This window comes from Entelurus aequoreus, linkage group LG10 (genome assembly GCF_033978785.1).
Source record: "Entelurus aequoreus isolate RoL-2023_Sb linkage group LG10, RoL_Eaeq_v1.1, whole genome shotgun sequence".
NCBI lineage: Eukaryota > Metazoa > Chordata > Actinopteri > Syngnathiformes > Syngnathidae > Entelurus > Entelurus aequoreus.
This window is the reverse complement of record NC_084740.1, coordinates 36,042,540-36,067,973: the sequence shown is the minus strand read 5'-3', so window position 1 is coordinate 36,067,973 and position 25,434 is coordinate 36,042,540. Positions and strand designations below refer to the sequence as shown.

Below are 25,434 nucleotides of genomic sequence, written 5' to 3'. Positions count from 1 at the left end.
TTTTACTTTTAAATTTAATTTTAATTTTATTTTTTTTAAAATTTGCCATCCATCCATTTTCTATTATATACTGTATTATATTAGGGCCCTAACAGCGGAGCAAGCCCCAAAAGGGAAGCACAGAGCACTGCCAGGGCCCTATTGAAAGAGGGCCCTCATTCAATAGGGATGCCTTTTTGAGGTCCTTAACATGCACGAAAAATCCCCATATTTTCCAGGCGTGTCCGGTATGGCGAAACATTGTACATTTTGGGGGTCCTGAAATTTTTGGTGGTGGCCGACTCACATAAACCCTGCAGTGCAACGGCGGCAATAGCCCTTTTTTAATGTTTACTCCAGCTCTTTATCGGTGAGATGTCTGATTTTTTTTAACATTTATTTATTTCTTCAGCTAACTGACAGTTTCTTTCATCAGGAGCCATGCTGCATATTTTGGAATCGTCGAGTACCAAGAAATACAGGGCCAGTATCGCCGATATCGTTTTACTCCAAATTTGTCAAGATCCTTGAAGCACGATTTTGTTTGTGGTTTTTGCCGTCCTGCCTGTGTTTAAGAACATGTTCCTTGAGTTTATAAACAATATCAACAATGTAACAATATGAACAACACAACAAAAACACCCCAGATTTGTTTAAATAAACATAGCAACATAGTAAAAAAAAAACATGGATCATATTATGCTAGTATTAAGTCGATACTGATATTGATGATTTAAATAAGGGGTGTCCAAACTTTTTCCACATTTTAATTTTATTAATTTTCAAAACAAATGCAATATATTTTGTAACCGGCAGGGTTTCCCTCAATTTTTGTGAATGTTAAAGGTCCAGGGGACCCAAAAGGTTCACTCGGTTATTAAAGGGTTAAAAATAAGTCATATCAATATTTTTTTTACTTTCAATGCTTACCTATTGTACAACTTCAGATCTATCTCTTGACATAAAGTTTACATTTTTCTTATGTTTTATGCCCTTTTTTGTCAAAGAAAACACAAAATAAGCAATATTTTCCCCCAAAAATGTTCAAAGTGGAATATTGGATGTGAAGTAATTGCAGCCTCAATAGATCAATAATTCATAACAACATTGTTTTTGGTTCATTATTATTTTTTGGAGCAATTTAAAAAAATCAGACTAAAGGTCTCATGTAGCCAAAAGTGTCCCACTCATCAAAGTGTTAAAAAATATCAATATATATTACTTTTACTTTCAATGTTTAAATCACTAGTTGACTTGGGCGTTGCGTTGGGCCAGGGGCATGTAATGTAACAATATATTTATACACACATATATAGCCCGTACATATACGTAATTAAAAAATGTATATTATAAATACAGTACTAGTAAAAATAATAATAACATAAAAATGAATAATAATTAAGAGTATTAAGAGTTTGTGAAAGTTCGACTTCTACCTTGTTTACTTCCGTGACGACCTCTTTAAAGTTTTGTAATCCATCAGAAATGTCAAGCAGCTAAAATGCGCCAAACATGGATAAGTGTGGAGAGAGTGTTTAGCATTTTTCCCAGTATGGATTGCAGGGGATTTAATTGTGTGTTGTGCTTGGACGTTTTCTATAATATCCACACAGTTCAGTGAGCAGGTTGGGGTATGTTTGACCATGTGTGTTGACTTTTTGTGTTGGTTTATTTACGCCCTGAGCGGGAAAGGTTGTTTTATAAAAATGCTGTGCTGTAAACACTTCAAAGTGCAACGCATGGTCATTAAGCCGATACACTCACGGCGCCTGCAAGGTGGCAACAAAGCTTCAGCAATTTTATTGTCAGCTATTTCAAATTAGGTTTGAGGCAGGCCATGTTGTTTATTAGACTCATGGCCAAAATGAGCACGCCGCGGGGCCGCACTTGGCCCGCAGGCCGTAAGTTTGGACACCCCTGGTCTAGATCAACTCCGATCTATCTGTCGATTATATTTTTTCATGTTTTCTTAATATCAGTGTAAATGTTTGTCTATCTGTGTTGGCCCTGTGATGAGGTGGCGACTTGTCCAGGGTGTACCCCGCCTTCTGCCCGAGTGCAGCTGGGATAGGCTCCAGTACCCCCCCGCGACCCCGAAAGGGACAAGCGGTAGAAAATGGACGGATGGATGTTGTATGACCTTTCTGCCAAAGAAAACATTGTTTTATTTATATGGCAAACACACAAAAAATTTAATATTTTCCATCCATTTTCTACCGCTTGTCCCTCTCGGGTTTGCGGGGGTGGCTGGAGCCTATCCCAGCAGCGATCTGGACAAGTCGCCACCTCATCGTCTTCAAAAAATATTTCAAAGTTAATAATTCATGCAAACAGTGATTTTAATCAATTATTACTTTTAGAGCACTGACATTTTTAAAGTAAAACTTTGTCAATATCGCAACATTTTCTTGTTACATTTATATCCATTATTTTTTCTTCTACTTTTTAAGTTGTTGTTTTTTACTTTTAAAATTTTCTACGAGCTGTAAAAAAAAATTAGCTGCAGGGCGCAATGGCCCCCCTGGCCGCACTTTGGACATCCCTAATTTAGATCGACACCAGATATGTCAAAATGCTGCCCTCTAGTGGTGCTCTGATTTGTTTTAATAAGGGGGCAGTTAAGAAGTTGTGTGTTTGTGCTAAAGTCATTCATGTTGGCTTGCAGCCCTGCCCCCTGGTGGCTCCTGGCTGTACTGCTGATGCTGATGCTGATGCTGATGCTGCCTCCATCCTCCCTGCTGTAGTTAAGGAAACAGAGAAGGGGGCGGGACTTAAAGGAGTAGTGGAAGAGAGGGGGAAAGGGTGAAAGTGGCCGTGGTCGATGTAGGGGAAGCCTGAGGAAGGGTCGAGAGAGAGAGAGTGACCAAGCACACAGGGTGGGGCCAGGGGGAGGGTGTGGGGGCGAATTGTGCTGAGTGGACGAGCCGCCTCTCTTGACTCTTGTTCTGCGGACTGACCGTTTGATTGACAGGTGCAGGCGAGCATGATGACAGGTAGGCCAAAGTGAAGCCCCACCTTCATCATTCTCATTGTCACTGTTTCAGCATCACTCGCCATCCCATTGTCTGCCCTCCTCTTCATCTTCCTCCTCTTCTGTGGTCATTTCTCCACTTCCTGACAATGATCATGTGACGTGTGTGTGTTTTCAAGGGCAAAGTAACTGTGTGGCAGACGATGGTCTCCTCCTTTGCACCCGTCCTCGTCTAGCTGCCCCGCGTCATGCTAAAGGCTAACGTTGTGGTGTTCGTACGACTATTTTGAATGTGGAATAAACACTGTTGGTTAGTTGCACAATGTAGTTCCTTTTTCTACAGAGGTAGCAGAATTGTTGTGCTTGTACAACCGTACTCTGAACGTAGCTTAGTAACTTTGGTTATAGAAACAAGGCACGTTTGGATGAGTTCGGTGTGGAAGAACTACAGATGAGTCAGTGTCCCAATACTTTTGTCCAAGCATTGCATAGAAGTTGCACACTAACTACAACGTAGACGTCCAGTGTGACAAAGATGAGACGGCATATGTATATATAATGTATATATGTATAATATATATATATATATATATATATATATATATATATATATATATATATATATATATATATATATATATATATATATATATATATATATATGTTTGTGTATATACAGTATATGTATGTATGTGTATAAACATACAATAAATGTGTGTATATATATATATATATATAATATATATATATATATATATATATATATATATACTGTATATATATATATATACTGTATATATATATATATATATATATATATATATATATATATATATATATATATATATATATATATATATATATATATATATATATATATATATTTATATATATATTAGAGATGTCCAATAATGGCTTTTTTGCCGATATCCAATATTCCGATATTGTCCAACTCTTAATTACCGATTCTGATATCAACCGATACCGATATATACAGTCGGGGAATTAACACATTATTATGCCTAATTTTGTTGTGATGCCCCGCTGGACGCATTAAACAATGTAACAAGGTTTTCCAAAATAAATCAACTTAAGTTATGGAAAAAAATGCCAACATGGCACTGCCATATTTATTATTGAAGTCACAAAGTGCATTATTTTTTTTAACATGCCTCAAAATAGCAGCTTGGAATTTGGGACATGCTCTCCCTGAGAAAGTAGGAGGAGGTTGAGGTGGGCGGGGTAGAGGTGGGGGGGAAGGGATAGCGGGGGGTGTATGTTGTAGCGTCCCGGAAGAGTTAGTGCTGCAAGGGGTTCTGGGTATTTGTTCTGTTGTGTTACGGTGCGGATGTTCTCCCGAAATGTGTTTGTCATTCTTGTTTGGTGTGGGTTCACAGTGTGGCGCATATTTGTAACAGTGTTAAAGTTGTTTATACGGCAACCCTCAGTGTGACCTGTATGGCTGTTGACCAAGTATGATTGCATTCACTTGTGTGTGTAAAAAGCCGTAGATATTATGTAATTGGGCCGGCACGTAAAGGCAGTGCCTTTAAGGTTTATTGGCGCTCTGTACTTCTCCCTACGTCCGTGTACACAGCGGCGTTTTAAAAAGTCATAAATTTTACTTTTTGAAACCGATACCGATAATTTCCGATATTACATTTGAAAGCATTTATCGGCCGATAATATCGGCAGCCCGATATTATCGGACATCTCTAATATACACTACCGTTCAAAAGTTTGGGGTCACCCAAAAAAATTTGTGGAATAGCCTTCATTTCTAAGAACAACAATAGACTGTCGAGTTTCAGATGAAAGTTCTCTTTTTCTGGCCATTTTGAGCGTTTAATTGACCCCACAAATGTGATGCTCCAGAAACTCAATCTGCTAAAAGGAAGGTCAGTTTTGTAGCTTCTGTAACGAGCTAAACTGTTTTCAGATGTGTGAACATGATTGCACAAGGGTTTTCTAATCATCAATTAGCCTTCTGAGCCAATGAGCAAACACATTGTACCATTAGAACACTGGAGTGATAGTTGCTGGAAATGAGCCTCTATACACCTATGTAGATATTGCACCAAAAACCAGACATTTGCAGCTAGAATAGTCATTTACCACATTAGCAATGTATAGAGTGTACTTCTTTAAAGTTAAGACTAGTTTAAAGTTATCTTCATTGAAAAGTACAGTGCTTTTCCTTCAAAAATAAGGACATTTCAATGTGACCCCAAACTTTTGAACGGTAGTGTATATACATATGTATATATCCATGTGTGTGTATATATATATATATATATATATATATATATATATATATATATATATATATATATATATATATATATATATATATATATATATATATATATATATATATACTTATGTATGAATGTATGTATACTTATGTATGAATGTATGTATAAATGTTGAACAATGTGCAAATAAATACTATGTTGTACTTGAATTTCCTTCGGGATCAAAAACGTATCTATCTATATATGTATATATGTATGTACCTGTATATTTATAACTGTTTATATTGTTACTTTACATGCAATCTGCATTTGGCCCCTGGCCAATTTATTGTGGCCACCTAGTGAAAAAGTTTGGACATCCCTGTCTTAGCAAACATTGCGCTACATTAGATTGATTTCAGCATGTTTAATGTACAAATTGTATCAAATTAGTCCCCGCATCCTTTAGTTTTTCTGTATGCAGCGCTCAAGGAAGTGAGAACGCTGAACTGCTGCCTCATTGTTCATCTTCTTATCTTCATGTCGTTATGGAAATAATAACACTGCTTCCTGTCTCATTTCACTGCGAGATGTGATACGACGACGGTGAACGCCTCCCTTGGTTAGTTGTAATCGTCCGTAACAAGTTTCATGTGAAGTGTGAGTGGTTAGGAATAATATTAGTAGAATAATTCCAAGCCATGCTGCAGTGTTATGTTCTACCTGTGTCACGTTGTGATTAAAAATAAATTATTTGCCTCATTAATCCTCCTTTTCACTGCTGATGTCATCATGTTGGATGATAAAGCAACACGTATGAAGGCTGGCTGAAGACAAAAAAATGTTTGTGTTGGACCTTTTATTTCCATTTTAAATAACAGTTTCCAAATTCAAGAATGAGTACAAGCTACTTTTATAATTGTATGTATTTTACATACATACATATATTACATATATTTTAGGGCCGCGACAATTATTGATTTGCTTCTAAAAAATCTTCGATTTTATCCTGTTGCTTTGATTTGTCGTTTAATGAGTGTAACTAATAGAAGTAGATAAAATCCAGGAACTTTAAATTTGCTGACGTCGTTTCTGCACGTTCACTGCAATAGGGCGCACATGAGAGCCGTGGGGGGATCTGTGTGGCTGCAAACAGCTGAGCTTTGTAATAATTTTTTATCTCTATTAATTAGGGATGTCCTAATTAATTAATCGGCAGGCCGATATTATCGGCCGATAAATGCGTTAAAATGTAATATCGGACATTATCGGTATCGTTTTTTTTTTTTTTTTTTTTTTTTTAAATTAAATCAACATAAAAAACACAAGATACACTTACAATTAATGCACCAACCCAAAAAAACCTCCCTCCTCATTCACACAAAAGGGTTGTTTCTTTCTGTTATTAATATTCTGGTTCCTACATTATATATCAATATATATCAATACAGTCTGCAAGGGATACAGTCCGTAAGCACACATGATTGTGCGTGCTGCTGGTCCACTAATAGTACTAATCTTTAACAGTTAATGTTACTCATTTTCATTAATTACTAGTTTCTATGTAACTGTTTTTATATTGTTTTACTTTCTTTTTTATTCAAGAAAATGTTTTTAATTTATTTATCTTATTTTATTTTATAATTTTTTTTTAAAAGTACCTTATCTTCACCATACCTGGTTGTCCAAATTAGACATAATAATGTGTTAATTCCACGACTGTATATATCGGTTGATATCGGTATCGGTTGATATCGGTATCGGTAATTAAAGAGTTGGACAATATCGGAATATCGGATATCGGCAAAAAGCCATTATCAGACATTCCTATTATTAATGCATGCATGTCAGCAGTCCAATTTCAATGTTGATGATCATTTATTAGAAAAAAAAACACACGATTACTCAATTAAATCAATAATCGACAGATTACTGTACTCAATGATTAAAATTGGTAACTGCAACCCTACTATACTTGTATATGATATATATTTCATATGTTTATATATTTTATATAGTGGACATTTTTAATAAAAATGCTGAAACTTGCTGAGCCCAGAACATAATACTACCACCACCATGCTTGACGGCAGGCATGGTGTTCCTGGAATTAAAGGCCTCACCTTTTCTCCTCCAAACATATTGCTGTGTATAGGCTCCAGCACCCCCCGCGACCCCGAAGGGAATGTTTTATTGGAGCGCTCCGGTGGAAAATAAGAGGCGTGCTTTCTGTGGGTGGGGGAAAGCACGCCTCCCCACAGAGCCCCCCAGAGCCGTACTTCGGGGCTAACAACCTTCACTTTACCCGGAAGAGGGTCTTTACAGCTGAGGGTGAATGACGAGCCCGGCGGTTTGTTGCAACTTTGTGACTTTATTGGACACAGCCATCCACCAAGCTAGAACACCTGCACGCACTCACTGTCGCCGCTCCCTCACCTCTCTCGCCCACTCACTCACTGACGTCACTCACCTCACATGTTGTCATATCTTAAAGGGCCACACACACACACACACATACGCTACTCTCATAACAACTAACAAGACATCATGATGAAGCCAGAAGTCGAGTTTTTTAACATGGAGACATTCTCAATACTTTTCTTTTGTCGAGCACAAAGAAAATAACATTTTAGTTAAATGTAAGTTGTGTCTTGGATCAAAGATCCTATCTACTTAGAGTTAAAGTTAAAGTGCCATTATGTTGCAGCTATTTAAAATAGTTTTGTCATTTTTTTCTGGCCTGAAATAAATTGGCCCTTTGAAACATATCTTTGTCTTTGTGTGTTGTATGTAGACCACATTGTTTGTGTGTTGTATGTAGACCACATTGCTTTCTGAGTTCAGTGATGCAAATGCATGTCAAGTTGATCAACAGATTGTATTATTCTCCAGTGCAATAACAGTACTGAAATGGAGGCTAAAAGGGCATTAATGGGAGCCTTAAAAAAAGGGCGGAAAAATAAGTAACTAAATAGTTACTTTTCACAGTAACGCATTACTTTTTGGTGTAAGTAACTGAGTTAGTAACTGAGTTACTTTTGAAATAAAGTAACTAGTAATTGTAACTAGTTACTGGTTTTCAGTAACTAACCCAACACTGGTGGTCAGAAACAAAAACTGAGCTGTTAGGCCACAATACCCAGCAATATGTTTGGAGGAGAAAAGGTGAGGCCTTTAATCCCAAGAACACCAATTCCTACCGTCAAGCATGGTGGTGGTAGTATTATGCTCTGGGCCTGTTTTGCTGCCAATGGAACTGCTGCTTTACAGAGAGTAAATGGGACAATTAAAAAGGAGGATTATCTCCAAATTATTCAGGACAACCTAAAATCATCAGCCCGGAGGTTGGGTCTTGGGCGCAGTTGGGTGTTCCAACAGGACAATGACCCCAAACACACGTCAAAAGTGGTAAAGGAATGGCTAAATCAAGCTAGAATTAAGGTTTTAGAATGACCTTCCCAAAGTCCTGACTTAAACGTGTGGACAATGCTGAAGAAACAAGTCCATGTCAGAAAACCAACAATTTTAGCTGAACTGCACCAATTTTGTCAAGAGGAGTGGTCAAAAATTCAACCAGAAGCTTGTGGATGGCTACCAAAAGTGCCTTATTGCAGTGAAACTTGCCAAGGGACATGTAACCAAATATTAACATTGCTGTATGTATACTTTTGACCCAGCAGATTTGCTCACATTTTCAGTAGACCCATAATAAATTCATAAAAGAACCAAACTTCAGAATGTTTTTTGTGACCAACAAGTATGTGCTCCAATCACTCTATCACAAAAAAATAAGAGTTGTAGAAATTATTGGAAACTCAAGACGGCCATGACATTATGTTCTTTACAAGTGTATGTAAACTTTTGACCACGACTGTATATGTATTCCTTTCCGTGTCTTTTCTCCTCTGAAGGACAAAAGAGTCGCTTTTAGTGTTTGTTCCACGCACAAACTGAATTATTCAACGTGGTGGCGTTTCCTCCGACCTCTTCTTTCCCGCTTGCAGAAACTTAACACCTCTCCTGTCCTGCATAAACAAAAGTATTGGGACACTTGTGGGGTGGGGGCTGGGGGCATACTTGCCATTCATTTCAGTGCCTCTCCCGAAAATCTCCCGGGACAACCATTCTCCCGAATTTCTCCCGATTTCCAGCCGGACCTGAGTGAGGACAGCCTGTCGTCACGTCCACTTTTCCTCCATATAAACAGCGTGCCGGCCCAGTCACGTTATAACATTACGGCTTTTGGAGCTCAGTGCGCAACTGCACACACAACAAGAAGGAGACTATTATATATGTCTCCGTTATCCATAGGTTTATCTATAACCCATAAAGTAGGCAGGCACGGAGTTATTTCTCAGCGTGTGTTTATTCCAGCCGGCACGTTAATACACTGACACACAACATCCGGATTCCCATCATGCATTGCTTCAAATCTACGGCAAGTAGTAGAGAGGAGTGTTGTGTGTGTGTATATGTGTAAATCAGGGATGTCCAAAGTGCGGCCCGGGGGCCATTTGCGGCCCGCAGGTAATTTTTTAACGGCCCCACGGCACATTCTAAAAATACGATTAAAAAAAAATTAAAAACATAAAAAGTGGTATAAAAGAGCAAACAGGTGAAATGTAACAAGAAAATGTTGCATTATTTACTCTAAAAGCTGCCATGCAGGCTGTTTCTTTCTATAAAAAATAATAATGAATCAAAATCAATGTCATTATGAATTATTGACCTATTCAAGGCTCCATTTACTTCACATTAAATATTCCACTTTGAGATATTTTGGGGGGAAAATGTTGCATATTTTTTGGTTGCCATTTAAAAAAACAAAGTTTTTTAAAGAAGTGCCTAAAACGAACAAACAAAAAACATAAACAACAATAAAACTTATAATTGACGGATAGATCTGAAGTTGATCTTGAGACTATTGTGGTAAAAGTTTTTAAAAAATGTTGGATTTATTTTTTTAAACTTTACTGAGCAGTACCCTTTTAATTTTAGTGGGACTTTCTTTTTTTTAAGTGTCATTGCTCAAAAAAATAATGAATTAAAATCAATGTTGTTATGAGTTATTGACCTTTTTAAGACTCCAAGTATTATATAATCTCAAATATTCCACTTTAAAATGTTATTGGGGGAAAATATTGCATATTTTGTGTTTTTTTCCATAAAAAAACACGGTTTTCCTTGACAAAAATGGGATACAACTTAAATCTTTAAAAGCTTTCTATTGACAGACAGACCTAATGTTGATCTAGAGATTTAAACCTTGAATAATAATAATAATAATAATAATACTAAATAATGACACATTTTTAATATTTTTTTTGACCAAAACCTTTTGGGGTCCCCGGGATCAAGTCTGAGTGGAGGCCTAAATGTATCTTTTTTATACATATATTGTATTGGTTTTTAAAATAAAAAATATCAAAATGGCCCCCGCTTGCTTTGATTTTTCAGTGTGCGGCCCTCAGTGGAAAAAGTTTGGACATCCCTGGTGTAAATAAATGAACACTGAAATTCAAGTATTTATTTTTTATATATATATATATATATATATATATATATATATATATATATATATATATATATATATATATATATATATATATATATATATATATAAAAACTTGAATTTCAATTAATTCTAGCTATAAATATATTCCTCCACCCTTAAACCCGCCCCCCCGGTCCGCCCCGCCCCCATCTCCCGAATTCGGAGGTCTAAAAGTTGGGTAAATATGGCTGGGGGGGGAGAAGTGAGGTAATTTGTTGTTCCGCCGAAAGCTCCTCCATGCATTACCTGAATTGCTGGGTGAAATGTTGCGAGCGCTAATTAGTCCAAGGTGTGTTCCAGACGACACGGTGTCGGCGGGCAGCAACATGGACATGGAGGACCGCGTGTCCCACCTGGAACAGAGGCTGCAGCTGCAGGAGGACGAGATCCAGCTGCTGAAGTCGGCCCTGGCAGACGCGCTGCGACGCCTGGGCCACTGCGAGGAGCGCCCCCCGGCCTTGCAGCCGGGGGGCGCTCACGCTGCTGGGAGGAGGTCTCTGGGAGGGGCGAGTGTGGCCCCGCCCACCAAGGGTGAGCAGGAAATGGACCGACCGTTTGATTGTAATTAGTGTGTTAGCTCCATGGCGTCTGACGTGGACGGGCATTAGCAAACTTGGCGCTCATGCTCGCGTGTTCGCCGCCAGTGCGCCAGCTGCTGCAGGCTCTCCCCTCCAGGCCGCTGAGCAACGGCTACGTGCAACACAAGCGCCTCCTGTCCTCCCCCTCCTCGCCAAAGAAGGACGTCTTGCAGTCCATCAGAAGGTGCGCTCTGTGAACGCGGACAGCGAACGCCAGTGGCCGCCGTATGACGTCTCGTGTGTGTCCCCGCCCACAGGAAGAGCATGTCCACCGAGCGCCTCACGCTGGTCAGGAGGGAGGCGGCAGCAGAGAGTCGAAGTCGAACTACCTCCTCCAGCAGCTCCTCGGGCGGTAAAAGGTAATTGATTTTTATTTTTTTTATAAATATCTGTGGACAAGTAAATATGCTGCAAGAAATGGTTAGTTTTGGCTTTAACCGCTTATGTCGACATCAGCCAGCCAGCCGGAGGCTTGTCAACATAAGCGGGCTTGGTAGGAAAGGAAGAAGCGCTGTCAAGTATCCATACACCAGGGAAGGGATTCATACGGCCCCATTCCCGGGTGGATCTCGCGTGAGAGAAAGAGGGGGGGGTTAATCAATTTGCAATGCAGTCTGTTGAAAATGATGGAAAGTGCCTCTCTACATAGGAACTGACAAAGTTAGAATGGCCACACAACACATTTTAGGATATTCAACACTCTACTGCCATTATGGTGGCTAATGTGGCTATTTGTCACGTTTCATGTGTCAGGTAAACTGCGACGTATGATGTAGATGATCATATCTGCTGTACAGATTTACTTTAGAAAAGAAAAGTGTTGGATACTTCTATTGTTGCCTTATTTGTATTTGACTTTATTACATGTTTGGGTACAATTTTATTCAAACAAAACCAGTTTTCATTTAAGTAATACAGACATTTATCAGAGCTGTTTATCTATTTTATGGAGGAATGTCGTTAATCGTCATTTGAATCGAGAATCGCTACTGAGTCGATTCGTTACCCCCCAGAATCTAATCAAATTCAGTTGTGTGGTCCTCAAAGATTCACATCCCTACTTTATATAAAACTTTTAGGAAGTGGATGGATCAAAGTTATGAGCATACTTGCCAACCCTCCCATTTTTAGCGGGAGAATCCCGTTATTCAGCGCCTCTCCCGACAACCTCCCGGCAGAGATTTTCTCCCGACAAACTGCCGGTATTCAGCCGGAGCTGGAGGCCACGCCCCCTCCAGCTCAATGCGGACCTGAGTGGGGACAGCCGTTCTCACGTCCGCTTTCCCAGCAGCTTGCCTGCCCAATGACGTCATAACATCTACGGCTTTTAGAGAGTAGAGTGCACAACAAGGAGAGAGAGTTCTTGGTTTCTTATGTGGGTTTATTGTTAGGCAGTTTCATCAACGTCCTCCCAGCGCGGTAACAACACACAACAACAGCAGTCACGTTTAGTCTACCGTAAAGCAGTTCGTCTGCCGTAAACAGCAATGTTGTGACACTCTTAAACAGGACAATACTGCCACCTACTGGATAGCCTGCAGAACACTGAAATTCAAGTATGTCTTTTATTTATATGTATAATGAAATTTAAAAAATATATATATATAGCTAGAATTCACTGAAAGTCAAGTATTTCATACATATATATATATATATATATATATATATATATATATATATATATATATATATATATATATATATGAAATACTTGATTTGGTTAATTCTAGCTGTAAATATACTCTCCTCTTAACCACGCCCTTAGCCACGCCCCAACTACGCCCCCCCCCCCCAAACACGCCCCCCCCCCCCCCTCACCCCCCACCTCCCGATATTGGAGGTCTCAAGGTTGGCAAGTATGTATGAGCAAGTAAATAAAATTGCATTTGTGTCAAAATATTAGGCTCCTTTTTAAAGTGTGAAATTAATACAAACAATAAACTCATTTTAAGCAACAAATTGAAGTTTTCAGCTGAATTGTCGATATCAACTATTGATCCCGTATCTTCTTGGTATCGCATTGACACCAGAATGAGCGGTATGGCCCCCTTGCAGTCAGTCACTGGAGACGGGGAGGAGGCGGGGCTTCACGCTGCAGGAAGTGTGCTGTGATTGGCTGCCAGCAGCATATAAAGTTATCAGCAGAGTGAAGGAGGAAGTGTGTGTGTGACACAGAGTGTGTGTGTACCGCCCAGGGACAGAAAAGTCTTGTTCTAACGGACGCTGGCAGCCATGAAGAGATCCTCCAGGTAAACTTCTCCTTTCACTCGAAGTTTAGGTGCACCGGGACACATTTGTTGGGATATTTCAAGTGTTTAAATGTCACTTTTAGACTTCTGGTCTAATCTCGTCCTAAGTGAGCAGGATGCGGTCTGGTCTTTGACTGGCAGCCGGTTGTCACGGCAACGCCACGTAACAGGTTTCGCGTTAGTGTTGTCGGCGAGAGACACACTGCGGTGCGTTCAAGGGCTCCGTTCGTGTCGGATAAAGCTCAGTTGATCGAGGCGTCTATTAGGGTGGGAAAAGCGTGTGTGTGTGTGCGCGCGAGACACACTGCGGTGCGTTCAAGGGCTCCGTTCGTGTCGGATAAAGCTCAGTTGATCGAGGCGTCTATTAGGGTGGGAAAAGCGTGTGTGTGTGTGCGCGCGCAACAACTGATGAAGCGCTGCAAGAAGTGACATCTCACCAACTTGACTTCATAAAGATGTTTGAATACAGGCGTGGCCTGGTGGGTTCTGCTGAGCCTGCACTAATCACATTGAATTGATTAGCGGTGTTGTGTTTGTTGTCTACGGCAGCAGTTTTTCCACCCTTTCTCGATCTGCACGCGATGACGTCATCGACCTCTTCCTGCCAGGCTTTTAATGCGCCGCTAATGGACTGTGGCTGCTCAGAACCACAAGGAGGTCCATTAGCTGCAGTCTGTCTGCTCGCCTTGTTGCCACAAAGAGGGTTTGTTCACTTCCAGGGTCCAGTGTGTTGCAGCCGCCCCCTTATTCTGGCACACACATTCAAACAACACTGTGGTTGTGCCAAAAACATGTAGCCGAAAACACTGTTTGGAAGAAGAAGAAAAAAAAGTCATGATTTTACTCAACAGCCACAATGCAACAACATCATCCATTTTAAAACTAATCTAGTCTGTGAAGTTTCAGGAAGTGCGGGGTGGTTTCCTCAAATATGTAAAAAGGTGATCTCAAAATGAACACAGATTTTTGAAAGGTAGATAATTGATGAGCCTTTTGTCTGCTTTTGTTTATTGCTGCACCGTGTTGGGGACATTCATGTTTTTTGTTGTTGTTCTAGTTAGGGGTGTAACGGTACACAAAAATTTCGGTTCGGTACGTACCTCGGTTTAGAGCAGTGGTTCTTAACCTGGGTTCGATCGAACCCTAGGGGTTCGGCGGAGGTCAAGACACACCCGACTCATCGTGGAAATAAAAACTTCTCCCTATCTGCGTATTACGGATACGGCAACAGCAGAAGTCAGACTGATTTGCAGGTGTGTCATTTGTTGTGAGTTTATGCACTGTGTTGGTTTTGTTGTTTGAACAAGGTGATGTTCATGCACGGTTCATTTTGTGCACCAGTAAAAAAACATGGTAACACTTTAGTATGGGGAACATATTCACCATTAATTAGTTGCTTATTAACATGCAAATTAGTAACATACACTACCGTTCAAAAGTTTGGGGTCACATTGAAATGTCCTTATTTTTGAAGGAAAAGCACTGTACTTTTCAATGAAGATAACTTTAAACTAGTCTTAACTTTAAAGAAATACATTGCTAATGTGGTAAATGACTATTCCAGCTGCAAATGTCTGTTTTTTTGTGCAATATCTACATAGGTGTATAGAGGCCCATTTCCAGCAACTATCACTCCAGTGTTCTAATGGTACAATGTGTTTGCTCATTGGCTCAGAAGGCTAATTGATGATTAGAAAACCCTTGTGCAATCATGTTCACACAGCTGAAAACAGTTTAGCTCGTTACAGAAACTACAAAACTGACCTTCCTTTGAGCAGATTGAGTTTCTGGAGCATCACATTTGTGGGGTCAATTAAACGCTCAAAATGACCAGAAAAAGAGAACTTTCATCTGAAACTCGACAGTCTATTCTTGTTCATAGAAATGAAGGCTATTCCACAAAATTGTTTGGGTGACCCCAAACTTTTGAACGGTAGTGTATTGGCTCTTAACTAGTCATTATTAAGTACTTATTAATAGGGATGATACTCGAAACCGGTTTTCCCGGTTGTTCGATAAGAGAAGAACCGAGTCCTCGGACTCTAATCCCTTTTTGAGAACCGGTACCCGTTATCGAGACCACTATAGTAAAGAAAAAGAGTTGGTTCTTTATTCGAATCCCTCGTCCCGACCAGAAATGCTCCGTGTGACATCACAAGAAATGACGTCACGTAGCTCAGTCATTAGGTGCAGATAGCGAAAGCAGGAAAACAATGGAGCGGAAAAAGCGCTCCAAGGTGTAATAAAGTTCAAAACAAAAGGTACAATCCAATGAATAAATTTACTGAGAGATTTGAGCAGGGTACAAACACATGGCGAACACTTTTACGACCAACCGGAAACATAGCAACCAGGCTAGCAACGCACCTCCTTTACGGCAGCTGTCGCAACGTTCTTAAAGCAACCGCAGCACATACATATATATACAACATCTCCCTTTTTTAACTTTTGTTTTTCTTTCCTTGTAAACAAAACAAAATCACACTGTAGATGTGTTGTCTGTCTAATTATAAATAATGCAGACGAGGCGTGTTGGCTGAGTTCTTGACGTTTACTTTCATAACCTCATTCTTAGCTGCCGGATGACGACATGCAACAACACTTTTCGAGGCTACCGCGCATGCTCGTCACTCCCATTGCATGCTGGGTAGTGTAGTTATTATATTCCTAGCTCATAACATCACATCTTTCCCCCTATAAAGAAATAATGTTAACTCAATAAAGTGAATTTCTTTTTTTAGCTTTAACTTTTCATTTTTTAGCATTGTAACCACATTTGCAAACAACTTTTCTCTTCATAGAATTTTCTTTCAATAAAGAAATAAAGTGCAAAAATGTCAAAGCATCATAACAAACAGTTATGTCAAATAGCAGCAGAATTGCACTTTTTGGAGAGCTGTATTTTTTTCAGTTTTGTGCCCAAGGGACTGATTTTATTTAACACTATATTATTATTTATACACCTATAGTGACCACAGAGACAGCTTGTTTTTGTGTTACTGTACATATTTGTTTTTCTGAAAAATCCCACTTAATATACTTTGGGTAACAACAGTCAATATTTTATTTTATTTTATTTTATTTTTTTTAGGGGGGTAACAGTCAATATTTATTTATTTATTAGATTTTATTTTTTTCTTATATAATAAAAGTGAGCTTTTGTTAAATCAAATATTGTGTGTTTTTTTTCCATATACAACAACCTATCTGGACTCAATAAGAGAATCGATAAGGAATCGGTTCGATAAGAGGATTCAATAATTTCTTATCAAACATCATCCCTACTTATTAATGCCTTATTCGGCATGGCCTTATTATAACCCTAACCAAATAACTCTAAATTAAGTCTTTGTTACTTAAAATATGTTCCCCTAGTGTCCAAAAAACTTTAAATTAAGTATTTGTTACTTAGAATATGTTCCCCATATTAAAGTGTTACCAAAAACATATAACTTTGTCTTGAATTTGATTTTTTGATTTTTATTTTTTCCCTAAAGAAGGGTTGAAGAAGAATGCGCATATGAAACTGGTGGGGTTCGGTACCTCCAACAAGGTTAAAAAGCACTGGTTTAGAGGTCACAGTTCGGTTCATTTTCGGTACAGTAAGAAAACAACAAAATATAAATTTTTGGGTTATTTATTTACCAAATTTGCAAAATCTTCCACCAAAAATATTTTTCTTAGTGGAATATTTGATGTGAAGTAATGGGAACCTTGGATAAGTCAATAATTCATAATAACATTGATTTTGATTCAATGTTATGTTTTGAGCAATGACAGTTTGAAAGAAAAAAAAAACAGCTTTGTTTTATTAGTCAACATTGCAACTTTTTCTAAATTACATTTAACCTTTTAAGCTTTTTTATTTCACTTTTGTTATGTTTTTGTTTATTTTAATAATATTTTTAGAATGTGCCGTGGGCCTTTAAAACATTAGCTGTGGGCCGCAAATGGCCTCCGGGGCACACTTTTGACACCCCTGCTATAGATAATACAAAATTAAATGTGATAAATCTATGGATAAAAAGCAGAGCCTGGCAACGCATGCGCGTTTATCATAACTCTCTCTCTCTCTCTGTCTCTGCCCCTCCCTCACCAATGCTGCTGCGCGCACAATTTGTTTTGTTTTTAACCCCTTCTTAACCCTGAACGTACATTGAAAATACACGCAACCCTAACTCAAAATGCCGGACATTCGAGGCATTTAAGAAACTCTGCCCTGACAGCTCTGCAAAAGAGGACATGTCCGGTGAAAAGAGGGCATATCATTTGTTAATTATCGTAGCCCGTTAGCTGCTAGCACGCCGTGTGTTGTGCCTCGGTGTGCATTGTTTACACAACGTGCGTTACGCTACTTAATATGTCCGTGTGAAAACTTGTTCGGTACACCTCCGAACCGAACCGACACCCCCGTACCGAAACAGTTCAATACAAATACACGTACCGTTACACCCCTAGGTGTAGTTTATTATTTTTATCCTATTTTTTTTAACATAATTTTTGTGGGTTGCTTGTTTGGGGTGGAGGGGAAGAACATTTGACATGTCATTTGATTGTATTTTTGGACTTTATATGTCAAAAATTCAATCTTTGAGAAGTACGTATTTTTTATTGTTGTTGGTCTGAATGGATGTGTTTTTTAATGCTACTGGACACCTGAATTTCCCTTATGGGGTATCAATAAAGTATCTATCTCTAAAACAGGGGTGTCAAACATACGGCCTTTTGAAGCATTTGTGTTTTAACCCAGCAGGCACAAGACATTAAAGGCCTACTGAAACCTGCTACTACCGACCACGCAGTCTGATAGTTTATATATCAATGATGAAATCTTAACATTGCAACACATGCCAATACGGCCGGGTTAACTTATAAAGTGACTTTTAAAACTTCCCGGGAAATATCCGTCTGAAACGTCGCGGTATGATGACGTATGCGCGTGACGAAGTCAGAGTAACGGAAGTTATGGTACCCGTAGAATCCTATACAAAAAGCTCTGTTTTCATTTCATAATTCCACAGTATTTTGGACATCTTTTGCAATTTGTTTAATGAACAATGAAGGCTGCAAAGAAGACAGTTGTAGGTGGGATCGGTGTATTAGCAGCGGACTACAGCAACACAACCAGGAGGACTTTGTTGGAGCACTAGCCGCGCTAGCCGCCGACCTCACCTTGACTTCCTACGTCTCCGGGCCGCCAAACGCATCGGGTGAAGTCCTTCGTCCTTCTGCCGATCGCTGGAACGCAGGTGAGCACGGGTGTTGATGAGTAGATGAGGGCTGGCTGGCGTAGGTGGAGAGGTAATGTTTTTAGCATAGCTCTGTGAGGTCCCGTTACTAAGTTAGCTTCAATGGCGTCGTTAGCACAGCATTGTTAACCTTCGCCAGCCTGGAAAGCATTAACCGTGTATTTACATGTCCACGGTTTAATAGTATTGTTGATTTTCTATCTATCCTTCCTTCTATCCTTTATTTTTTTGTTTCTATATGCAGTTAAAGCACGATGCTATCACGTTAGCTCGTAGCTAAAGCATTTCACCGATGTATTGTCGTGGAGATAAAAGGCACTGAATGTCCATTTTGCGTTCTCGACTCATTTTCAAGAGGATATAGTATCCGAGGTGGTTTAAAATACAAATCCGTGATCCACAATAAAAAAAGGAGAGTGTGGAATCCAATGAGCCAGCTTGTACCTAAGTTACGGTCAGAGCGAAAAAAGATACGTCCATCACTGTCTCTCAAGTCCTTCACTGTAACGTTCCTCATCTACGAATCTTTCATCCTCGCTCAAATTAATGGGGTAATCATCACTTTCTCGGTCCGAATCTCTCTCACTCCATTGTAAACAACGGGGAATTGTGAGGAATACTAGCTCCTGTGACGTCACGCTACTTCCGGTACAGGCAAGGCTTTTTTTATCAGCGAGCAAAAGTTGCGAACTTTATCGTCGATTTTCTCTATTAAATCCTTTCAGCAAAAATATGGCAATATCGCGAAATGATCAAGTATGACACATAGAATGGATCTGCTATTCCCGTTTAAATAAAAAAAAATCATTTCAGTAGGCCTTTAAATCAACGTTGAGAACTTGTTGAATTAGGTCCTGATGTTGAGCAACTCAAACATAATGTTGAAACGACATGCTTTTTGACAACCTTTAATCAATGTTGGGTTCTGACGTTGATTTGACCATTGAAATTTGGTCATTTCCCAACCAATATTCTACAACTTAAACATAACGTTGAAACAACATGCTTTTTGACTATGTTGGGTTCTGACGTTGATTTGACCAGTGAATTTTGGTCTTTTTCCAACCAATTCTACAACACAAATACAACGTTGAAACAACATGCTTTTTGACGACGTTTGATCAATGTTGTGTTCTGACGTTGATGTGACATCGAAATTTGGTAATTTCCCTATACTAATATTTTACAACACAAATACAACGTTGAAAAACATGCTTTTGGACGACGTTTAATCAATGTTAGGTTCTGACGTTGTTTTGACCATAGTAATTTGGTCATTTCACGACCAATATTCTACAACACAAATACAACGTTGAAACAACATGCTTTTGACTACGTTTAATCAATGTCAGGTCCTGACATTGATTTGACCATTGAATTTTGGTCATTTTCCAACCAATTCTACAACACAAATACAATGTTGAACAACATGCTTTTTGACGACGTTTGATCAATGTTGGGTTCTGACGTTGATGTGACATCGAAATTTGGTAATTTCCCTATACTAATATTTTACAACACAAATACAATGTTGAAAAACATGCTTTTGGACGACGTTTAATCAATGTTGGGTTCTGACGTTGTTTCGACCATAGTAATTTGGTCATTTCACGACCAATATTCTACAACACAAATACAACGTTGAAACAACATGCTTTTGACTACGTTTAATCAATGTCAGGTTCTGACATTGATTTGACCATTGAAAGTTTGTCATTTCCCAACCAATATTCTACAACACAAATACATTGTTGAAACAACATGCTTTTTGAATATGTTTAATCAATGTTGGGTTCTGACGATGTGACATCGAAATTTGGTAATTTCCCTACTAATATTTTACAACACAAATACAACGTTGAAAAACATGCTTTTGGACGACGTTTAATCAATGTTGGGTTCTGACGTTGATGTGGCATCGAAATTTGGTAATTTCCTTACTAATATTTTACAACACAAATACGTTGAAAAACATGCTTTTGGACAACGTTTAATCAATGTTGGGTTCTGACATTGATTTGACCGTAGAAATTTGGTCATTTTCCAACCAATATTCTACAACACAAATACAACGTTGAAACAACATGCTTTTGACGACGTTTGATCAATGTTGTGTTCTGACGTTGATGTGACATCGAAATTTGGTAATTTCCTTACTAATATTTTACAACACAAATAAAACGTTGGAAAACATGCTTTTGGACAACGTTTAATCAATGGTGGGTTCTGACGTTGTTTTGACCATTGAAAGTTGGTCATTTTCCAACCAATATTCTACAACACAAATACAACGTTGAAACAACATGCTTTTGACGACGTTTGATCAATGTTGGGTTCTGACGTTGATGTGGCATCGAAATTTGGTAATTTCCTTACTAATATTTTACAACACAAATACGTTGAAAAACATGCTTTTGGACAACGTTTAATCAATGTTGGGTTCTGACATTGATTTGACCGTAGAAATTTGGTCATTTTCCATCCAATATTCTACAACACAAATACAACGTTGAAACAACATGCTTTTGACGACGTTTGATCAATGTTGTGTTCTGACGTTGATGTGACATCGAAATTTGGTAATTTCCTTACTAATATTTTACAACACAATTACGTTGAAAAACATGCTTTTGGATGACGTTTAATCAATGTCAGGTTCTGACATTGATTTGACCATTGAAAGTTGGTCATTTCCCAACCAATATTCTACAACACAAATACAACGTTGAAACAACATGCTTTTGACGACGTTTGTTTAATGTTGTGTTCTGACGTTGATGTGACATCGAAATTTGGTAATTTCCTTACTGATATTTTACAACACAAATACGTTGAAAAACATGCTTTTGGACGACGTTTAATCATTGTTGGGTTCTGACATTGATTTGACCGTAGAAATGTGGTCATTTCACAACCAATATTCTACAACACAAATACAACGTTGAAACAACATGCTTTTTGACGACATTTAATTAATGTTGGGTTCTGACATTGATTTGACCATTGAAATTTGGTAATTTCCTTACTAATATTTTACAACACAAATACGTTGAAAAACATGCTTTTTGACTACGTTTAATCAATGTTGGGTTCTGAATGTTGATTTGACCATTGAAAGTTAGTCACTTCCCAACCAATATTCTACAACACAAATACAACGTTGAAACAACATGCTTTTTGATGACATTTAATTAATGTTGGGTTCTGACGTTGATTTGACCGTTGAATTTTGGTCATTTTCCCACCAATTCTACAACACAAATACAATGTTGAAAAAACATGCTTTTTGACGATGTTTGATCAAAGTAGGGTTCTGACGATGTGAAATTTGGTAATTTCCCTACTAATATTCTACAACACAAATACAACGTTGAAAAACATCCCATCTATCCATTTTCTACCGCTTGTCCCTTTCGGGGTCGCGGGGGGAGCTAGAGCCTATCTCAGCTGCATTCGGGCGGAAGGCGGGGTACACCCTGGACAAGTCGCCACCTCATCACAGGGCCAACACAGATAGACAGACAACATTCACACTCACATTCACACACTAGGGACCATTTTAGTGTTGCCAATCAACCTATCCCCAGGTGCATGTTTTTGGAGGTGGGAGGAAGCTGGAGTACCCGGAGGGAACCCACGCAGTCACGGGGAGAACATGCAAACTCCACACACATGCGTTTTGAAATTTGGTCATTTCTCAACCAACAACGTGGATCCAACGTTGGACACCAACATTGTCTCAATGTACAAATACAACTATTTTGGAAAGTTGTTTCAAAGTCAGTTTGTGTATAATCAACGTTGTATCAATGTCTTGCGTCTGCTAGGGTGGTCATATTTTGCCTCTCGTAAAAAAACATAATTGTTAGTGTCAGTGTGACCCCGCCCACTTGGCTCAGCGCCCACCAACTCGGTCCAAGGTGCCAGAATGTCCCGCTCCAGTTACCGGCCATGGATGCTGGCTCGGTCCAAAGCAGACTGTGCGGGACACAAACAGGTCTTTGTGTGCCTGTCCAGTTCGGGCTCCAACCTCGCAAGCTGTGGTCATTGACGACCTTTAAGTCAGTGTTTCCACGGAAACCATCAGAAAAGTCCAACAAGCCTTCAGTCTGTGTGACCGATTTCTGTTCTGGTGTTTCTCAGGTTCACATGCTTTGTGTGTTTGTCTTCCTGCCAGGTGTTTCACGCCTCTTTGCTTTCTGTCAGCGGACATCTCATTAGCCTCTCTGAACACTCCATCATTAAAACAAAGAATTGTTTTCACCGTGACTTGCCGACATGCTAAAATGCTAGAGGCGAAACTGGCAACTTAAACGTCACGCCAACTTGCAAGTGTTGTTACTGTGCTGTGAAGAGTTCTCTGCGGGTGACTGAGGAGCCACTAGGGGGCAGAAGCTTCTCTTTTCCAAGCTCTGGAACCACCTACCTCTGAGTGTTAGACAAGCCTCCTCTCTTCCTGTTTTTAAATCTCTCTTAAAAACATACTTTTATTCCATGGCTTTTAACACTGAGTGATACCCATCCTGCAATGGCGCCCCATAATACACCTGCTGTGAACCTGTTTTTATGTTTTTTATATTGTATTTATTTATTTTTTATCGTGTTCTGTTTGTGTTGTGTTGTGTTTGCTCGGTTCTCGTATTATTTTTAACCTGCCCATTGTACAGCACTTTGGCTACCCCTGTTGTAAATTTTAAATGTGCTTTATAAATAAAGTTGATTTGATTTGATTTGACTTTTCTGACCTACAATTAGCTGCTTGAATACATTGTTTTTGTTCAAATACGTCAAGTCTCGAGTCATTAGCTTAAGTCCTTCCAGTACATTTAATAACTTTAAAAGGAATGGAAATATGCTTGTGAAATGTACAAAATAATCTTCTTCTGTGTCATTAACCTTGTATGTTGGTTAGAACGTGTAAAGAATTTACAATAAAACTCTCTTTTTTTATCTTTCAGTAAATCCAAAGAATGCACCTTCAATGCAGGTAAGAAAATAAGACTTTACCGCAGCACGTCAGCATGCGTCTAGTAAAGTGGTTCTTAACCTTGTTGGAGGTACCGAACCCCACCAGTTTCATATACGCATTCACCGAACCCTTCTTTAGTGAAAAATTACAAAAAAAATAATTTCAAATTTAAGACAAAGTTATGTTTTTGGTAACACTTTAGTATGGGGAACATATTCTAAGTAACAAAGACTTAATTTAGAGTTATTTGGTTAGGGTCAGGGTTAGGGTTATAATAAGGCCATGCCGAATAAGGCATTAATAAGTACTTAATAATGACTAGTTAAGAGCCAATATGTTACTAATTTGCATGTTAATAAGCAACTAATTAATGGTGAATATGTTCCCCATACTAAAGTGTTACCATGTTTTATTACTGGTGCACAAAATGAACCGTGCATGAACATCACCTTGTTCAAACAACACAACCAACACAGTGCATAAACTCACAACAAATTACACACCTGCTGTAGTGGATTGTCCGAAGCTTAAGCAGGCAACAAAAGTAGTTTAGTACAACAAATTTATTTACCCATTATCAGAAGTGCAGGTTGAATTGAGTTGGCCGTGCAGACAAACCACAAGTTACTCCGGAGCAAACAAGACACACACAAGCCAAAATCACCCCCGAGTTCCGGTCTTCTGCCATTTTTTATATGTCTGTTGTGCGTCATCGTTCCTTATCGAGTGCGTCAAATGTCTTGTTTGCTTTTCCTATCTGTTCCATAACAACTCGAATCCTTTAGACAGTCAACACATTCTGTAGACAGGTTGGCACGACTTAATATTCACTTTTGTCCCACAACTGGTCCATTCAATGGCACAAAATACAAGAGTATTGAAAATGAGCGGACATTCTTAAAAGACAAGAAATATAGGTCAAAAGGTCAGAAATTCTACTACATACCCGCCTTCCAGGGTCTTAAGACCCTGGACCAAAACAATTTCTGATATAGACCACTAACTTAAATCTCTACCGCAGATAGAGGCAAAAACCTCAATGTTTTTATACGAGGCAAAAATTCCGTCTATGACCCTCCTTCAGAGCGATCGCTGTTACCAGCCTGCAGTAAAACCATCTCACAGAACACAATTAGTGGCCTACCCTTTGATTTAGGAAAGGAAAAACAAATACTTTGATCATGAACATCATTGAACATAAATAGATGAATGTATATAGACTCATGACTGTAAGACATTTTCAAAAATATTTTTCCCGGCATTTGCAATGAATGTAGTTACCAATATTGTTAATTATCAATTGATTTTGAACACACAACTGAATTTCGTATGAGTCCATGTTCGATTAGAGCTCGTATAGATGGCTCGGTGGTGCCTCAGGCTGGTGGCCTGCCGACACCTCGTTGGGCTTTTGGCTGCCTTGGTGAAGAAAGAGATCCACTCAAACAGTCTGTCTCTGTCTCTTCTTGGGGTGTGGTTCAGTCCATTGGGCAGACTGTGCAATGGCATGTGCGCGCTGGCCGAAATTGGGGAAAACTCAGGTAGAGTTGGAGCTGTGGGGGCTTTGGTCCAGGCCCTCGGCTTGCTTCAGGCCTCCTCGCTGCTTCGGCACTCCCGACACTTCTTTCCACAGCTGCTGGAGTCCCGGTGG

The 25,434-nt window shown here is 39.1% G+C and overlaps 1 protein-coding gene across 2 annotated transcripts in view; it reads left to right on the top strand.

Annotated features, from left to right (window-relative positions):
• Nucleotides 1-25,434, top strand: part of eml2 (EMAP like 2) — a 65,712-nt gene that overhangs the window by 8,296 nt on the left and 31,982 nt on the right. The window contains exons 2-5 of one of the 2 annotated variants that reach the window (XM_062060655.1): nt 11,039-11,269; nt 11,383-11,500; nt 11,574-11,675; nt 23,773-23,801. In XM_062060655.1, coding sequence (XP_061916639.1) covers nt 11,039-11,269; nt 11,383-11,500; nt 11,574-11,675; nt 23,773-23,801 — 480 coding nt within the window. Of the gene's footprint in view, nt 1-11,038; nt 11,270-11,382; nt 11,501-11,573; nt 11,676-13,450; nt 13,566-23,772; nt 23,802-25,434 lie in introns of those variants that run through there. The other variant, XM_062060657.1, reaches the window with a different exon arrangement.